At 47.8% G+C, this 17,637-nt stretch overlaps 1 protein-coding gene across 2 annotated transcripts in view; it reads left to right on the top strand.

The window, feature by feature from the left end:
- The window catches only part of rnf24 (ring finger protein 24), a 224,492-nt gene that overhangs the window by 140,055 nt on the left and 66,800 nt on the right, over positions 1-17,637 (top strand). For both annotated transcript variants that reach the window (XM_072497632.1, XM_072497631.1), the window contains exon 3: positions 3,609-3,758. In XM_072497632.1, the coding sequence (XP_072353733.1) occupies positions 3,616-3,758 (143 nt within the window). In that variant the 5' untranslated portion in view covers positions 3,609-3,615. The remainder of the gene's footprint in view (positions 1-3,608; positions 3,759-17,637) is intronic.

Raw genomic sequence — 17,637 nt, 5'->3', positions numbered from 1 at the left:
CACCATATCCGGTCTAAGGGGTTAAGTGTGGAATTCATTATACAATAAATGTGATTTTAGCTTATGGAGGGGTACAGAACAGACACAAAACCAACTCGGAGTGTAAATGACAGCACTGGTCCATAGGCACGCAGGTAGAGGCAACAATATCAGGTGCTGGTGTAAATCTGGTATCAGGCGGGGCGGCACTGGTATCTATAGTTGTCAGTAGTGTTAGATAGTTAGATAGAGAGATAGTTAGTTAGATAACGAGTCTATTGAAAAATTATCATGATAGCAGGTGCAGTATTGTGATTATACAATTAAAACAAGTAATTGTAATTCATTTAAAAAAAATCAATTTAGAGTACCCAATTCATTTTTTCCAATTAAGGGGCAATTTAGTGTGGCAAATCCACCTACCCTGCACATCTTTGGGTAGTGGGGGCGAAACCCACGCAAACGCGGGGAGAATGTGCAAACTCCACACGGACAGTGACCCAGAGCCGGGATCGAACCTGGGACCTCGGCGCCCTGAGACAGCAATGCTAACCACTGCACCACTGTGCTGCCAGTAATCGTAATTCCTAACCGTTACAGACAATGGTTACATTAAAAAATGAAGTACAAAATCTTTAAAAGATTGCTCAAGCAACAACATTTCTTATACAAATAATTACAATACATTGCAAAATGGATGCCTCCTTGGGGGCGGCACGATGCCGCAGTGGGCAGCACAGCTGGCGCCGAGGACCCGGGTTTGATCCCGGCCCTGGGTCACTGTCCATGTGGAATTAGCACATTCTCCCTGTGCCTGCGTGGGTCTCACCCCCACTGGAGGGAGTAAAAGGGAGATCATCTTTCCCCTCTCACCCAGGCAATTCTGTTACAACCCCATCTCCCATCATTTTATATATATTTCCCTCTCTGCAATCCTTTGATTGGTATCAGTGTAAATCTCCACGTTTTGATGGTGTGGGTTTCACTCTTCATTTGTAATGGAGATCTGTCCATTGTTACCAGAAACCTATAGGATTTTCATTTTGCCGATTTTCACTGTCTGTGGCACATAGCCTGGCAGCCTCTCAAAGGCAGAGCTCGTAGGTTTGTTCGCGCACATCAAACAGAGGTGGCTTCATTGGCTCAAGCACATATAGAAGATGGTCGCATACTCGAGAACTTTCTGTCTGGTAAGGTATCCGGAGACAGACAGCCAATAGCATATCCAACGCTCCACTTCAAGGATGCTTGTGAGTGTGACGTGAAGGCCCTAAATATCGATTATCGCACCTGGGAGGGAAAATAGCAACATCTCCTGTGGGCTGCCATGAACCGCCAGGGTGACCAGCGGCTTGGCAACAGATGACAATGCCAAAAGCAACAACCTGCAATGAGTGCTGGTAGCTTCATGTGTGGCACTTGTAGCAAAACTGCCTCTCAAGGATTGGCCTCTTCATTCATCAACGAAAGTGCATAGCAAGTGGATTTGGTTGCTGTACGCCCATCATCTTTCATAGATGGAAGGATGCCAGATGGGATGTTCATTAACGTGAGGCATTCTAATACAAGATTCTATTTTTCATTCCAGAACTATTTGCTATGATTTGTTTAATAAGCCAAGAATGAAAATTCTATGACCTGTATAGTTCCACATCTGGCTGGGAGGACAGGGTCAAAAGGAGGTTTCAGGGACCTCTGGATTGCCTCCTGTAACATTCTGAAGATTATTCAGAGTGTCTTAGAGCAAACTGAATTGAATAACCAGGGGAGTTGGTGAGGAAGACTACGAATTAAGAGATTAACGAGGGACAGCTAGATTTGATTCCTGGGGCAAGAACTGAGCAGGATAGGAGAGAGAAAGAAGGCAGGGATCTTTTGGTTCAAGATGTTTCTGCACTGTAGGGATTCTATGGGACAACAAATGCCACCAACATCTGTTCCAAGGGCATTGGTGGCTATTCCCAGACGATAAACATTGCACCTAGCTTGAGCAAAAGCTGAATCCACCTATGGCGCTGTTAGATCGCCATCATAACACTAATTTCTGTTTGTACTTTTGAATATTTACGGTTACAATTTTGTGCCAGGAGGGTATAATGATTAACTTTTGACCTTTTCAATTGTTGGTCCTGTCAGCCTCAAATTAATTACTGCAGGAACAGTGTGCATCTGCTAGCTGGCCCCGTGATCAGATGTTATAAATGTTGGATTCATAGTTCTTTATGACACATAAAGGCCATTTGGCTCATCAAGTCTATACCAGCTCCCCGCAGAGCAATCTAGACACACACCACCACTCAGTTCCCACACCCCTGCACGTTTATTTCCTTCAAGTGCCCAACCAATTTCCTTTTGAAATCATTGATTGTTTCTTCTTTTAAGAATCTAACATATACCTCAAACTCAACGTCCAATTTTCAACACTATATTACACCCATACAGCCAACAACGGGCAGCACGGTAGCATTGTGGATAGCACAATTTCTTCACAGCTCCAGGGTCCCAGGTTCGATTCCGGCTTGGGTCACTGTCTGTGCGGAGTCTGCACATCCTCCCCGTGTGTGCGTGGGTTTCCCCCGGGTGCTCCGGTTTCCTCCCACAGTCCAAAGATGTGCGGGTTAGGTGGATTGGCCATGCTAAATTGCCCATAGTTTCCAAAATTGCCCTTAGTGTGAGGTGGGGTTACTGGGTTATGGGGATGGGGTGGAGGTGTGGACCTTGGGTAGGGTGCTCTTTCCAAGAGCCGGTGCAGACTCGATGGGCCGAATGGCCTCCTTCTGCACTGTAAATTCTATGATTCTACGATTCCTTAGTACGTTAATGAGTGAGAATCTATTTATGAGTTTTATAAGATAGGCAATAGGGAGGCCTCGTAGTCTTTTCGTTGTCTATCTTATTTGCAGATTTAAGTCTTTTCTCCTTATGCACATTTTCTTAGTGGTTGTGCCAAGAGAGAGTGCCACTCAAAAGGATTCAAGAATTTTCTCGTGAAGTCCAGACAGAGCTATTTTCAGTCTTTCAGAGAGGGAGCACAATTTCAGTTTGATTGTGTCACAGAGTAGCTTTGGTTCGTGCTACCTGGGATCAATTTCAGAGCTCGTTTCAAGTTTGTTCACATGCTCTTTGATCAGTCCAGCATTCCAAACTGGCACTGCGTGTTCAACAGCGAGCCTTAACGTAACTATTAAACACAGTCAATAGGTCACGGTAATACAGCAAATGTGGGGTGAGATTATGGGTGGAACAGTAAATAATGGTACCCAAGAGAAGCCACAGCAAGCACAGTGGATTGATATGAGAACAAACCATGCGAGGGAGGGGTATCAATGCAGGGTGTGATCATTGAGGAGTGTCCAGGATGAGTGATATTCTGTACAGATGACTTGGTAGGCGGCATAGTACTCGTGACCAGAATGGTACACAACGAGCACAGCCACTCGTTGAATCCCAGAGCTGTGTAGCAACCCGGACCTTGTACGCTGTGTGCAATCATTTAGGGGACAACTGTTTAATTTTTCTGTCTATTGTCAATCATTGAAATGACAGTGAGACACACACCACAGTGTAGGAAATTTTATTTTTACCAAATATTAACCAACGTCTATCTCTCGCACTTCCCCCTTCTGCAGGCTACCCATGAGCACTGATTTCCAGCAGTACAGCTTCAGGATGCCAAACATAGGGTTCCAGAACCTTCCACTCAATATCTACATTGTGGTTTTCGGGACAGCAATCTTTGTCTTCATCCTCAGTTTACTCTTCTGCTGTTACTTAATCAGGTAAGGGATGGTTTTGAGTTCAGGATTTAACAACAAAAGTAACCTCCTCTTTGCTGCAATAACTAACAGGAAAATGATAACTTGCATTTAGATAGTGTCTTTAACATGGCCAAATGTCCCAAGACACTACATGGGTGTGTTAGCAGACAAAATGTGAGCCACATAAGGAGATATTAGGCGAGGTGACCAAACACTTCGTCACAGAGGGGTAAGTTTTAGTCAGGTTCTTTAAAGGAGAAATTGAGGAAGGAAATTCCAAAGCTTCAGACTGAGATGGCTGAAGGGATTGCCACCAGTCATGGGCCGATTAAAATCAGGAATGCACAAGAGGCCAGAATTGAAAGAATGCAGAGATCTTGGAGGCATACAGATCTGGAAGAGGTCACAGATGAGGAGAGGTTCAAACATTCAAGTATCATTCGCACCACACAAGTGCCAGGCAATGACTGTCTCCAGCAAGAGAGGATCTAACCATCATCACATGACATTCAATGGCATTCCATCGCTAAATCCCCCACTATCAACATCCTGGAGGTTCCCATTGGTCAGAACCTGAACTGGACTAGCCATATGAACACTGTGGCTTCAAGAGCAGGTCAGAGTAACTCACTCTTGATTCCACAAAGCCTGTCCAACATCTATAAGGCACAAGTCAGGAGTATAATGGAACACTCTCCACTTGCTGGATAAGTGCAGCACCAACAACCCTCAAGCTCAACACCATCCAGGACAAAGCAGCCCGCTTGATTTCTCCCCCTTCCACAAACATTCAAATCCTCCACCACCGACGAGCAGTGGCAGCCGTGTGTACCATCCACAAGATGCACTGCAGTAACTCGTCAAGGTTCCTTCGAAAGCATCGTCCCAGCCCATGGCCACTCCCATCTAGAGGCGCAAGAGCAACAGATACCTGGGAACATCAGCAACTGGAAGTTCCCCTCCAAGTCACTCACCATCTTGACTGGGAAATATATCGCCATTCCTTCACTGGCACTGGGTAAAAATCCTGGAACTCCCTCCTTAACAACACAATGGGTGTACCTCGTGGACTGTAGCAGTTCAAGAAGCTGGCTCACTACCAGCTTCTCAAGGGCAATTAGGAATAGGCAATAAATGCTGGCCTAGCCAGCGATACCCACATCCCGTAAATTGATTTTTAAAAAGGTGAGGCCATGGAAGAGTTTTGGCACACGGAGAGGAGCTGTCAGTTCGAGGTGTAGCCTGGACCAGGAGTCCAGTGAGGTCAGAAAGCAACTGGCCAATGGATGAATGGAAAGTGAAACAACTTTAAACACGGGGGCAGAGTTTTTGGATAAGTTCATGGGTGGTAGACGATGGAGGGGGGGATTCTCCCCTACCCGGTGGGGCGGGCTGTACCAGCGCCGATGAGTGGCGGAAACCACTCCAGCGTTGGGCTGCCCGGAAGGTGCAGAATCCTCCTAGGCTAGGCGGAACAGCGCCAGCCGGCGTCAAAGGGCTTGGCGCCGTCCCAACTGGCGCAGAAGGGCTTCCGCCGGCCGGCGCGAGTTGGCACATGTGTGGGAACGCCAGTGTGTGCTGGCGTCATCCCAGCGCATGCGCAGGGAGGTTCTTCTCCGTGCCGGCCATGGCGGACCGTTACACCGGCCGGCACGGAGGGAAAGAGTGCCCCCACTGCACAGGCCCGCCCGTGTATCGGTGGGCCCCGATCACGGGCCAGGCCACCGTGCCCCCCCCCCCCCCCACCCTGGGGCCAGATCTCCCCGCGCGTATCCGAGGACTCCGCAGGCTTCTCGGAAAGCCAGGTCCCACTGGTATGGACCTGATGTATTTTACGCCGGAGGGACCCACCAAAAACAGGCGGCCACTCGGCCCATTGCAGGCTGGAGAATCGCAGGGGGGGGGCCGTTGCCAACGGCCCTTGACCGGCGCGCCGCGTTTCCCGGAGAATTCGGCAGCCTGCGGCGGGGCGGCAGGGCTGGATTCACGCCTCCCCCCGGTGATTCTCCGACTCGCCGATTCTCCGACTCGGTGGGGGGGTCGGAGAATCCCGCCCGGATTGGAAATTGGCCAGGAGAGATTTGGAATAATTGTGAGGGGGCTGGTTTCGCTCAGTTGGCTGGACGATTGGTTCAAGATGCTGGGTGTGGCTAACAGTTACTGAGGCTGAGGTTATTAATGAATACCCCGCCTTCTCAACCTTGCCCCTCGCCTGAGGTGTGGTGATTCTCAGGTTAAATCTCCACCAGTCAGCTCTCCCTCTTGAAGGGGAAAGCAGCCTATGGTCACATGGGACTACGGTGACTTTACTTTGCTACAAATTGGGGCATCAAAAAAATGCACAGCAAATCCCAGCATTAGGTCATTGCTCTTTGTAAATGAGCAAATAATAGATTGCAGAGTGAGGAGAGAGGCTCTGTCGAGTTTATAGACATATCTTGTGAGAGAAATACATAAATATACTTTTCACAAGATTGTATTAAGGACCTCAGCATAAAATTGTATTGCCTAAAACTGGAATTGCCTTGTTTAACTGCAAAATCCAAGAAGAAGTCTTTCCGAGCTTTGGTTCATGTGGTTCATGTTATTAGTGACTATGAGGGTGGACCGCAGTGTCAGAGATGCTCTCTTTTGCAGGAGAGGTTAAACATCCTCCCTCTCAGGTGGGCGTAAAACATTTTGTAGAAGAGCAGTTAAGTTCTTCCAACTGTCCAGCTCCAGTATTTAAATCAACCAATGCCTGCACTAGGTTACCTGGTATCTTATTTTAATGTTCTTGGGTCGGCCTTAACTGTGCACAAACTGGCTCCTGCATTTCTGACACAATGAACACAATTCCAAAGTTCTTAGTTGTCTGTAAGGTGCTGTGGGACATCCTGCGGTCATGGCTGAGTAGTTGCAGGAAGGACGTTCCCGATGGTGGGTGTGTCCAGAACCAGGAACCACAGTCTGAGGATACGGGGTAGACCATTTAGGACTGAGATGAAGAACAAACAAAGAAATGGACAGCACAGGAACAGGCCCTTCGGCCCTCCAAGCCCGTGCCGACCATGCTGCCCGACTAAACTAAAATCATCTCCACTTCCTGGGTCCGTATCCCTTTATTCCCATCCTATTCAGGTATTTGTCAAGATGCCCCTTAAATGTCACTATCGTCCCTGCTTCTACCACCTCCTGCAGCAGCGAGTTCCAGGCACCCACTACCCTCTGTGTAAAAAAACTTGCCTCGTACATCTACTCTAAACCTTGCCCCTCTCACCTTAAACCTATGCCCCCTAGTAATTGACCCCTCTACCCTGGGGAAAAGCCTCTGACCATCCCCTCTGTCTATGCCCCTCATAATTTTGCAGACCTCTATCAGGTCGCCCCTCAACCTCCTTCGTCCCAGTGAGAATAAACCGAGTTTATTCAACTGCTCCTCATAGCTAATGCCCTCCATACCAGGCAACATTCTGGTAAATCTCTTCTGCACCCTCTCTAAAGCCTCCACATCCTTCTGGTAGTGTGGCGACCACAATTGAACACTATACTCCAATTTCTCCACCTAGAGAGTGGTGCGTCTGTGGAATTCGTTACCACAAGAAATAGTTGAGGCCATTATGTTTTCAAAAAGCAATTAGAAATAGCTCTTGGGGCGAAGGGGGTCAAAAGATATGGGGGGAAGGCGAGATTAGGCTATTGAGTTGGATGATCAGCCATGATCACAGGTTATGGCGGACCAAGCTCAAAGGGCCGAATGACCCCCCCCCCCATTTTATATGTTTCTATGAAATGTATAACCGGGTCATGAAGTTCAAAGAGACCTCAAATCGGATTTTGGGGCACAATAATCTAACAGTCACGTTGTTGCACTAGTCCTGGGGTCAGCTGGGTTAATAAGAAAGGGAATATGAGATTAAACCCAACCATGGTTGTTTAGAATTGGAATTTCATTTTGATAAATCTGGAAATGAAAAGATAATGCCGGGGGGAAAAATTATGAAGCCAGCAGATTATTGTAGAAACCCATCTGGTTCATTATTGTCTCTTCGGGAAGGAACCCAGCTTACTTGACCAATATGTAACTCCCAGAGCTAGATAGGTTCTTGATAAGCAAGGGGTTAATAAGGTAATTGGGGGGTGGCAGGAATGTGGGGTTGAGGTTATAATCAGACCAGCCATGATCTTTTAAATGATAGAACAGGCTCGAGGCGCCCCACAATAGGCAGGCCATGGCATTGTGTCGAAACTATTCCTGAAGGCAACTCACAACCACCTTCTCGAAGGCAACTCGGCATTGGCAATAAATGCTGGCCTTGCAGTGACATTCAAGTCCCAAAGAACATAAAACAAACCTGACATTAAGGCATGGGAAAGGCCATTTTTAAATTCACATTTTGTGCTGATTGTTGCTTTTTTATTTGCAGCACATGAGTTTTCAATCCTGATCCTCCCCTCCTTTAGGTACCATGTCCTAAGAGGGCATTTTAGAACATGATTGGTCCATGATTATTCTTGGCAAAGTACTGCAGCGCTCCGTCATTGTCTTCTGCAATGTGGCTGACCAGGAAACTCTCCCGCTCTTTACCACCTGCCATCAGGCATATTGGAAGGACGTTGATAATCAGCCTGGTTGAATTAACCTTCCATGGCCATCAAGTCCAGGGGCGGGATTCTCCGACCCCCCGCCGGGTCAGAGAATCGCCGGGGGCTGGCGTGAATCCCGCTCCTGCCGGATGCCGAATTCTCCGGCACCGGATATTCGGCGGGGGCGGGAATCGCGCCGTGCCGGTCGGCGAGGGCCCCCCCCCCAGCGATTCTCCGGCCCGCAGTGGGCCAAAGTCCCGCTGCTGGAATGCCAGTCCCGCCGCCGAGAATCAAACCACCTCTCTGACCGGCAGGACCAGGCGGCGCGGGCGGGCTCCGGGGTCCTGGGGGGGGGGCACGGGGCGATCTGGCCCCGGGGGGGTGCCCCCACAGTGGCCTGGCCCACGATCGGGGCCCACCGATCCGCGGGCGGGCCTGTGCCGTGGGGACACTCTTTTCCATCCACCTCGGCCACAGCCTTCGCCATGGCCGACGCGGAAGAGACACCCTCCCCTGCGCATGCGCAGGGATGACGTCAGCAGCCAATGACACTCCCGCGCATGCGCGGACTTCCGCCGGCCGGCGAAGTCCTTTCGGACCCGGCTGGCGTGGCACCAAAGGCCTTTCCCGCCGGCCGGCAGCACGCCAACCATTCCGGCGCGGGCCTAGCCCCTCAAGGTGAGGGCTTGGCCCCTAAAGGTCCGGAGAAATCCGCACCTTTGGGGCGGCCCGACGCCGGAGTGGTTCCTGGCACTCCATCCCTCCGGGACCCCCCGCCCCGCCGGGTAGGGGAGATTCCCGGCCCTGAAGTGGGGCTTGAACAACCAGCTTCTGGCCCAGAGATAAGGTCGTTACCACTGTGCCACAAGACTTTTTCAATTATGCTAGAACCTTTAAATGGTAAACGTAAGAAAAGTATTTGTACTCATGGAAGAGTCAAAACTGGGCATCTAGAATAGAAGATAATCATCAAACCATCCAATAGGGAAATTGGCAGAAACCTCTTTACTTTGGTAAGAATGTGGAATTTGTGAGCACAGGATGTAGCTGAGGCAATTTGCAGCGGTTCATTTAAGGGGAAGGTGGATAAACACATGATGAAAAAAGGAATATAAGGACCACTTAGGATCGACCCAGGCAACGGAAGCGACAGTGGCAAAGTCAGCCCTGTTGACCCTGCAAAGTCCGCCGTACCAACAGCTGGGGGCATGAGTCAAAATTTGGAGAGCTGTCCCACAAACTAGCCAAGCAACAGCCTGACATAGTCATACTCACCCAATCCTACCGTACAGACAATGTCCCGGATATTACCAGCACCATCCCTGTGTGACACTAACAAGTGAATGATCCATCTCGTGCTCCTCCTGAGGTCCCCAGCACCTCAGATGCGAGTCATCAGCCAATTTGATTCAACCCTTGTGATAGAAAAACAGCTGTTCCAGTACAGCTACAACACTGGCATGTACCTGACAATGTGGACACTTGATCAAATACGTTCTATTCACACTAGATGGGACAAATACCACTTAGCCAATTGCCCCTATCAGTCTCTCGATCATCAGCAAAGTGATGGAAGGAATCATCAAAAGGTGGCACTTACTCAGCAATAACTTGCTTACGGGTGCTCACTTGGGTTCCGCCAGGGCCACTCAGCTCCTGACCTCATTACAGCCTTAGCCAAACATGGACAAAAAAAATGAATTACAGATGTGGTTGACAAGTGGCAAGTAACATACACGCCAAACAACTGCCAGGCAATGATCATCTCAAAACAAAATCTAACTATCTACCCTTGATGTTAATTGGCATTACTGTTGCTTAATTCCTCCACTATCAACATCCTGGGGTTTGCCATTATCTAGATACTGAACTGGAATAGCTATATCCATACTGTGCTTACATGAGCATCAGAGGGTGGGAATTGTAAGGCAAGTAACTCATCTCCAGACATCCCAAAGCCTGCCTACCATGGCACATGTCAGGAGTGTGATGGAATACTCCCCACTTGCCTGGGTGTGTGCAGCTCCAACAACACTCAAAACGTTCGGCGCCATCCAGGACAAAGCAGCCAGCCTGATGGGCACCCAATCCACCACCTTCAGGAATTGCTCACTCTACTGCAATGCACTGTAGCTGCACTGTGTGCCATCTCCAGGATGCACTGTAGTGACTCACCAGGGCTCCGTGAACAGCACATTCCAAGCGTGTCATTTCTACCATCTCGATACGGAAGTATGGGGACACCACCACCTGGACATTCCCCTCCAAGGTACTGACCATCCTGACTTGGAAATCTATCGCTGTTCCTTCACTGTCGCTGGGCCAGAATCCTGGAACTCCCTTCCTAACAGCACTATGGGCGTACCTACATCTCATGGACTGCAGCGGTTCAAGAAGGCAGCTCACCACCACCTTCTGAAGGGCAACTGGGGATGGATAAACAATGCTGGCCTAACCAGTGACGCCCACATCCATGTAAGAATAAAAACAATGGCAAAAGCCTTAGATAAGCAGTGTGGGAGGAGGTTTGTGAGAACCAATGCTGGGCCTATGCTGTACACATCAATGCAATCAACAAATCTGACAACGTTGCTTCTCTCCGGCGCTCCAACTGATTTGACACATTCTAGCCTGGGATGTTGATGTGGATCATGGTCTTGGGTTATGCAGCTGATTTTATCGGTCTGTTCGTATTACAGTTTTGAAAAACACATTACTGTTTGTCGGTGTCAATCATGATAACCTGGCCCCCACTCCTATGCAGCGTCCTAGCTATCTTGGCCTTGACCTGCTTCTCGTATTACTGGTGAGTAAAGTCAGCTGGAGGGTCATTTTATTAAGTTTGTACAATAAAGTTTCCTGTGCTTGATAAACGTTAAACAGTATCTGTCCAGTTAAGCTTTGTAATTATTCGCATATCATCAGGTGTGGTGCTGCTCCTATATGGGAACAGAGACTGCAGTGCAGTGGCTTTGGTACCTTGAAGTTGAATTGAAATCCCACTGTGGCATGTTGTGAAATTCGACGTAGATACATTTAAAGGGAAGCTAGATTAATAGGTGAGGGAGTAAGGAATAGAAGGACAAGTTGACAGGAATCCCGTGTGGCCATTCCCCCACAAAACAGATATACCGTTTTGGATTCTGTTGAGGGGAATGACCTCTCAGGGAAAAGCAGCAACAGCCAAATTCATAGTTCATTCTGCTGCAGAGGGAGGAATAAAAAGTGTGAGAATGCAATAGTTTTAGGAGATTCAATTGTAAGGGGAGTAGATAGGCGTTTCTGTGGCCTCAAATGAGACTCCAGGATGGTATGTTGCCAACCTGGTGCTAGGGTCAAGGATGTCTCAGAGTAGTTACAGCGCATTATGGAGGGGAGGGTGAACAGCCAGTGGTCATGGTACACATCGGTACCAACGACATAGGTTAAAAAAAGGGACGAGGTCCTAAAAGCAGAATATAGGGAGTTAAGATGAAAGTTGAAAAGTCGGACCTCTAAGGTAGTGATCTCAGGATTACTACCAGCGCCACGTGCTAGTTAGAGTCGAAATAGCAGGATATATTGGATAAATACGTGGCTGAAAAGATGGTGTGAGGTGGAGGGTTTCAGATTCCTGAGGCTTTGGGATCGGTTCTGGCGGAGGTGGGACCAGTACAAACTGGACGGGTTACATCTGGGCAGGACAAGGACTGATATCCTAGGAGGGCTATTTGCTAGAGTAGTTGGGTAGGGTTCAAACTTATGTGGCAGGGGAATGGGAACCTATGCAAAGAGTCAGAGGAGGAGGAAATAAGGACAAAACAAAAGACAGAAAGGGGAATGAGAGAAGTGATAGGCAGATATACCAAGAGTCAGATTCAAACAGGGCCATAGTGAAAAATATTGGGAGAGGGACTAGTCGTGTTAAAAAGACAAGCTGATAGGCTTTGTGCCTTAACGTGCGGAGCATTCTTAATAAAGTGAAAGAACTAATCGCGCAAATAGACGTGAATGGTTATGATATAGTCAGGATTACAAAGACATGGCTGCAGGGTGACCAGGGATAGGAACTGAATGTCCAGGGATATTCAGTATTTAGGAAAGACAGACAAAAGGGAAAAAGCGGTGGCGTGGCAATGCTGGTCAAGGAGGAAAATAACGCAATAGAGAGGGAGGGAAGATATTAGCTCTGACAATGTGGAATCTATATGGGTAGAGCTGAGAACAGCAAGGTGCAAAAACGTTAGTGGGCGTCATATATAGACTGCCAAACTGCAGTGATATTGTTGGGAATGGCATTAAACAGGAAATCAGAGATGCATGTGATAAAAGTACAACTGTAATTATGGATAATTTTCATCTACATATAGATTGGGAAAATCAAATTAGCCACAATACCGTAGAGGAGGAATTCAGAATACCTTAGAGGAGTGTACGCGGGATCCTTTCCAGGATCAACATGTTGAGGAGCACAGGCCATCTCAGACTGGGTGCTGTGTAATGAGAACGGAATCATTGTCAATCTCGTTGTGCATGGAGAGAGGTGGACCCGGCCAGTTAATACAGCAGGAAGGGAGAGCAGCTTCAGAGTGAGAAAGAGAGGCGGACCCGATGAGTTAACATAGCAGAGGATGGGAGAGAAGCTTCAGGGTGAGAAACAGAGTGGAGAGAGGCCAACCCGGCCAGTTAATACAGCAGGAGAAGGGAGAGCCAAGTGCCGGCAAATGGGAGTAGATAGGCAGGCCAGGTGTTTTTCATGCTCGGTGCAGACTTGATGGGCCGAAGGGCCTTTTCTGTGCTGTATTATTCTGTGACCCCTTGGGGATGAGCAACCATGGTATGACAAATTCTTCATCAAGATGAGGAGTGAAGTCCTTGATTCTGAGACTCGGGTCCTCAATCTTAACAAAGGAAACTACAATGAAATGAGGCATGAGTTGGCTATGATCGATTGGAGAATGTTATTTAAAGGGATAACAGTGGATAGGCAATGGTAAATATTCAAAGAACGCATGGAGGAACTGCAACAATTGTTTATTCCTATCTGGCGCATAAGTAAAACGGGAAAGATGGCCAATCCATGGCTTAGAAGGGAAATTAGGGATAATATTCGATCCAAGGAAGTAGCATACAAATTGGCCAAGATAAACAACAGGTTTGAGGATTGGGAACTATTTTTAATTCAGAAAAGATGGACCAAGGGATCGATGAAGAAGGGGAAAATAGAGTACGAAAGTAAGCTTGCAGGGAACGCAAAAACTGACTGTTAAAGTTTCTATGGGTACGTGAGAGAAAAAGATTTGTGAAGATACTAGTGGTGTACCACAAGGATCTGTTCTGGGGTCACTGCTGTTTGTCATTTTTATAAATGACCTGGAGGAGGGCGTAGAAGGATGGGTGAGTAAATTTGCAGATGACACTAAAGTCAGTGGAGTTGTGGACAGTGCGGAAGGATGTTACAAGTTACAGAGGGACATAGATAAGCTGCAGCGCTGGGCTGAGAGGTGGCAAATGGAGTTTAATGCAGAAAAGTGTGAGGTGATTCATTTTGGAAGGAATAACAGGAAGGCAGAGTACTGGGCTAATGGTAAGATTCTTGGCAGTGTGGATGAGCAGAGAGATCTCGGTGTCCATGTACATAGATCCTTGAAAGTTGCCGCTCAGGTTGAGAGGGTTGTTAAGAAGGCGTACGGTGTGTTAGCTTTTATTGGTAGAGGGATTGAGTTTCGGAGCCATGAGGTCATGTTGCAGCTGTACAAAACTCTGGTGCGGCCGCATTTAGAGTATTGCGTGCAATTCTGGTCACCGCATTACAGGAAGGATGTGGAAGCATTGGAAAGGGTGCAGAGGAGATTTACCAGAATGTTGCCTGGTATGGAGGGAAGATCCTATGAGGAAAGGCTGAGGGACTTGAGGCTGTTTTCGTTAGAGAGAAGAAGGTTAAGAGGTGACTTAATTGAGGCATACAAGATGATCAGAGGATTGGATAGGGTGGACAGTGAGAGCCTTTTTCCTCGGATGGTGATGTCTAGCACGAGGGGACATAGCTTTAAATTGAGGGGAGATAGATATAAGACAGACGTCAGAGGTAGGTTCTTTACTCAGAGAGTAGTAAGGGTGTGGAATGCCCTGCCTGCAACAGTAGTGGACTCGCCAACACTAAGGGTATTCAAATGGTCACTGGATAGACATATGGACAATAAGGGAATAGTGTAAATGGGCTTTCGAGTGGTTTCACAGGTCGGCGCAACATCGAGGGCTGAAGGGCCTGTACTGCGCTGTAATGTTCTATGTTCTAAATGTAGGTCTCTTCCAGTCAGAAACAGGGGAATGTATAATAGGGGACAAAGAACTGAGTGAGCAACTAAATACATACTTTAGTTCTTTCTTCACAAATAAGGTACCAGAAATGTTGGGGAATGCAGAGTTTAGTGAGAGGGAGGAACTGAAGATGATCAATATCAGTAGAGAAGTGGTGTTGGGGAAATTGATGGGATTGAAGGCTGATAAATCCCCATGGCCTGATAATCTTACATCGCAGGGTACTGAAGGAGTTTGTTCTAGAAATAACGGATGCATTGGTGGTCATCTTCAAGGATTCTGTAGACTGTGGAACAGTTCCTGTGGATTGGAGTGTGGCTAATGTGACTCCACTATTTAAAAAGGGAAGTGGAGAGAAAGCAGGGAATTATGAACCAGTCAGCCTGATGTCAGTCGTGAGGAAAATTGTAGAATCTATTATCAAAGATATTAAGCAGAGCACTTAGGAAACAGCGGCAGGATCGGACAGATTCCGCATGGATTTATGAAGGGGACATCATGCTTGACAAATCTGCTGGAATTCTTTGAGGATATTACTCGTAGAATTGATAAAGGGGAGCCAATGGATATGGTCTCTATTTGGACTCTCAGGAGGCTTTTGACAAAGTCCATCTAAAAAGTTAGCATGTAAAATTAAAGCGCATGGGATTGGGGGTAGTGTATTGAGATGGAGAGAAAACTGGTTGGCAGACAGGAAACAAAGAGTAGGAATTAACAAGTATTTTTCCAATTGACAGGCAGTGACTAGTGGGGCACTGCAGGGATCGGTGCTAGGACCCCAGCTATTCACAATATATATATTAATGGTTCAGATGAGGGAACAAAATGTCATATCTCCACATTTGCAGATGGCACCAAGTTGGGTGGGAGGGTGAGCTGTGAGGAGGATGCAGACATCCTTCAATGTGATTTGGAGAAGTTGAGTGAGTGGGCAAATGAATGTTAACCCTGTATGTCTCTCTCTTTCTCTCTTTCTCTGGAGATGCTGCCTGGCCTGCTGAGTATTTTTAGAAACTTCTGTTTTTGTTTTCTATGCTGCCTATTTTAAAGACTGGCAGTTTGTTGGGGGAATGTGTTTTTGTCAGGTAGCCTCGTAAGAGGGTGAACAACATGCCTCCAGAATCGGACCAATCAGCAGTTAGAGGTCTTTAGTGTAGATTTGACTCGGTCGCCGCCCTCTCATCTCTCAGAAGGATATGACTTTAAGTCCAACACCCAAGATTCGAGCACTTCATTGGAGTACTCAGTGAGTACTGTGTTGTCAGAAGTACTGTTCTCAATTAAACATTCGACTAAGGTCGCATTACACTTGTTCAAGTGGTTCAGCGCGCCATAAAAGATCACATAGCACATTATTCAAAGAGTTCTGCAAGTGTCCGAGCCAACGCGGCCTCAGTCTATCAGCAGCCCAAGAACAGGTCCACTTGTCTTTCATCTTATTTGCTATATTTAGACCCTTGCTGTACACAAATTGACTGCAGCATTTTCCTCCAAAACAAAAGTGACTTTCAAACCTAATTTATTGATTATGAAATGCTTTGGGACGTCTTGGGAATGTAATAAGTTTCAACATGAATCCAAGTTCTTAATTTCTTTCTGGAAAAACAATGAGCATGAATTTTTTTTAAAAATGTTTTTATTCTCCATTTTCACATTTTCCTTCAAAATTTACACCCCACCCACAAACAGTAAACGGTAACAAATACAGAATCAATCCCCTTAACAATACCAACAATCCCATCCTCCCACCACCCCAAACAACGGCCCACCTGTCAATACATGCATCCAATAAAATAAACCCTCCCACGGTAGCAACAAAAAAACAAAAGGAGAAAAAGAAAAAGGAGTCCGGGACCGCCCATGGTCACCATTGACCTATAGAGTCCACTCCCCCTACCCCCATACACTCAACACCATCCAACCTCTGAAAGAGTACCGTACATGATACCCAAGAGTTGTAACACCTCCCCCCCCCCCCCCCCCCCCAGTCTCCAACTCCTCCCGTCCACTGCCTCTTGTAAAACTCCTCCCCTCAAGCTCGGTTCCTTCCCCCCCCAACTTTCCACCCCGGCTAGACCACTCGGACCCTGTTCTGCCAGGCTCCGATGGCCGCAGCCCCTCCTCCCACCTCACTCCCGTTCACCGGCCGGCTTAAACCGGCCAGCGTGGAGGCCCCCGCCCGGGTCCCTTTCCCACTTGCCCGGCCCTATGAAAGCCCAGAAATCCCCTTTTAGCACACAAACCCCACATATCCACCTACACCCCAAAGAGCCCTCATTTTGAGTGAAAGTCCCATCCCTTCCCTTGTCCAAATATATACAACATTGGCTCCTTTAGCCCCTACACCCGCACGCAGTGAAACAAAAAAGAAGAAAATACAGTCATGAGGTTACATCGGCACATGGCCATTTCTCAATTTCTCAGTTCTGCCACAGTCCTTCTGCCTTCGCAAACTCCTCCGCTACTTCCGCCGTTCCAAAATAAAAGTCCCTGAGCTTGTAAGTCACCCTCAGCTTCACTGGATATACAATGCCACACTGCACCTTGCTAATGTACAGTGCCCTCTTCACCCGGTTGAAGGCAGCCCACCTCCTCGCCAGCTCCACCGTAAAGTCCTGGTATACACGTATACCAGCGCCAGCCCACTGCACCACCCGCTTCTGCTTGGTCCAGCTCAGGACCTTCTCCTTCACACTGTACCTACGGAAGCACAGAGTCACTACCCTTGGCGGCTCACTCGCCTTTGGTACTGGCCTCCACGACCGATGAGCCTGATCCAGTTCATATCGGGAGGGATCCTCCCCCTCCCCCAATAGTTTCACCAGCACCGTGGCAAAATACTCAGTCGGCCTCGGTCCTTCAACTCCTTCGGGCAGCCCCACAATCCTCAAATTCTGTCGCCTTGATCTGTTTTCCAGGTCTTCCATTTTTCCTCGCAGATCCTTGTTAATGTCCATCACCTTCCGCATCTCCTTCCGCATCGAGGCAAGTTGATCACCGTGCTGCAATAATGTCTCCTCCACTTCCTTCAGCG

This window comes from Scyliorhinus torazame, chromosome 3, assembly GCF_047496885.1.
Source record: "Scyliorhinus torazame isolate Kashiwa2021f chromosome 3, sScyTor2.1, whole genome shotgun sequence".
NCBI classification, from domain to species: Eukaryota; Metazoa; Chordata; class Chondrichthyes; order Carcharhiniformes; family Scyliorhinidae; genus Scyliorhinus; species Scyliorhinus torazame.
Note: the sequence above shows the minus strand (reverse complement) of the source record. Positions and strands in the feature narration are given on the sequence as shown.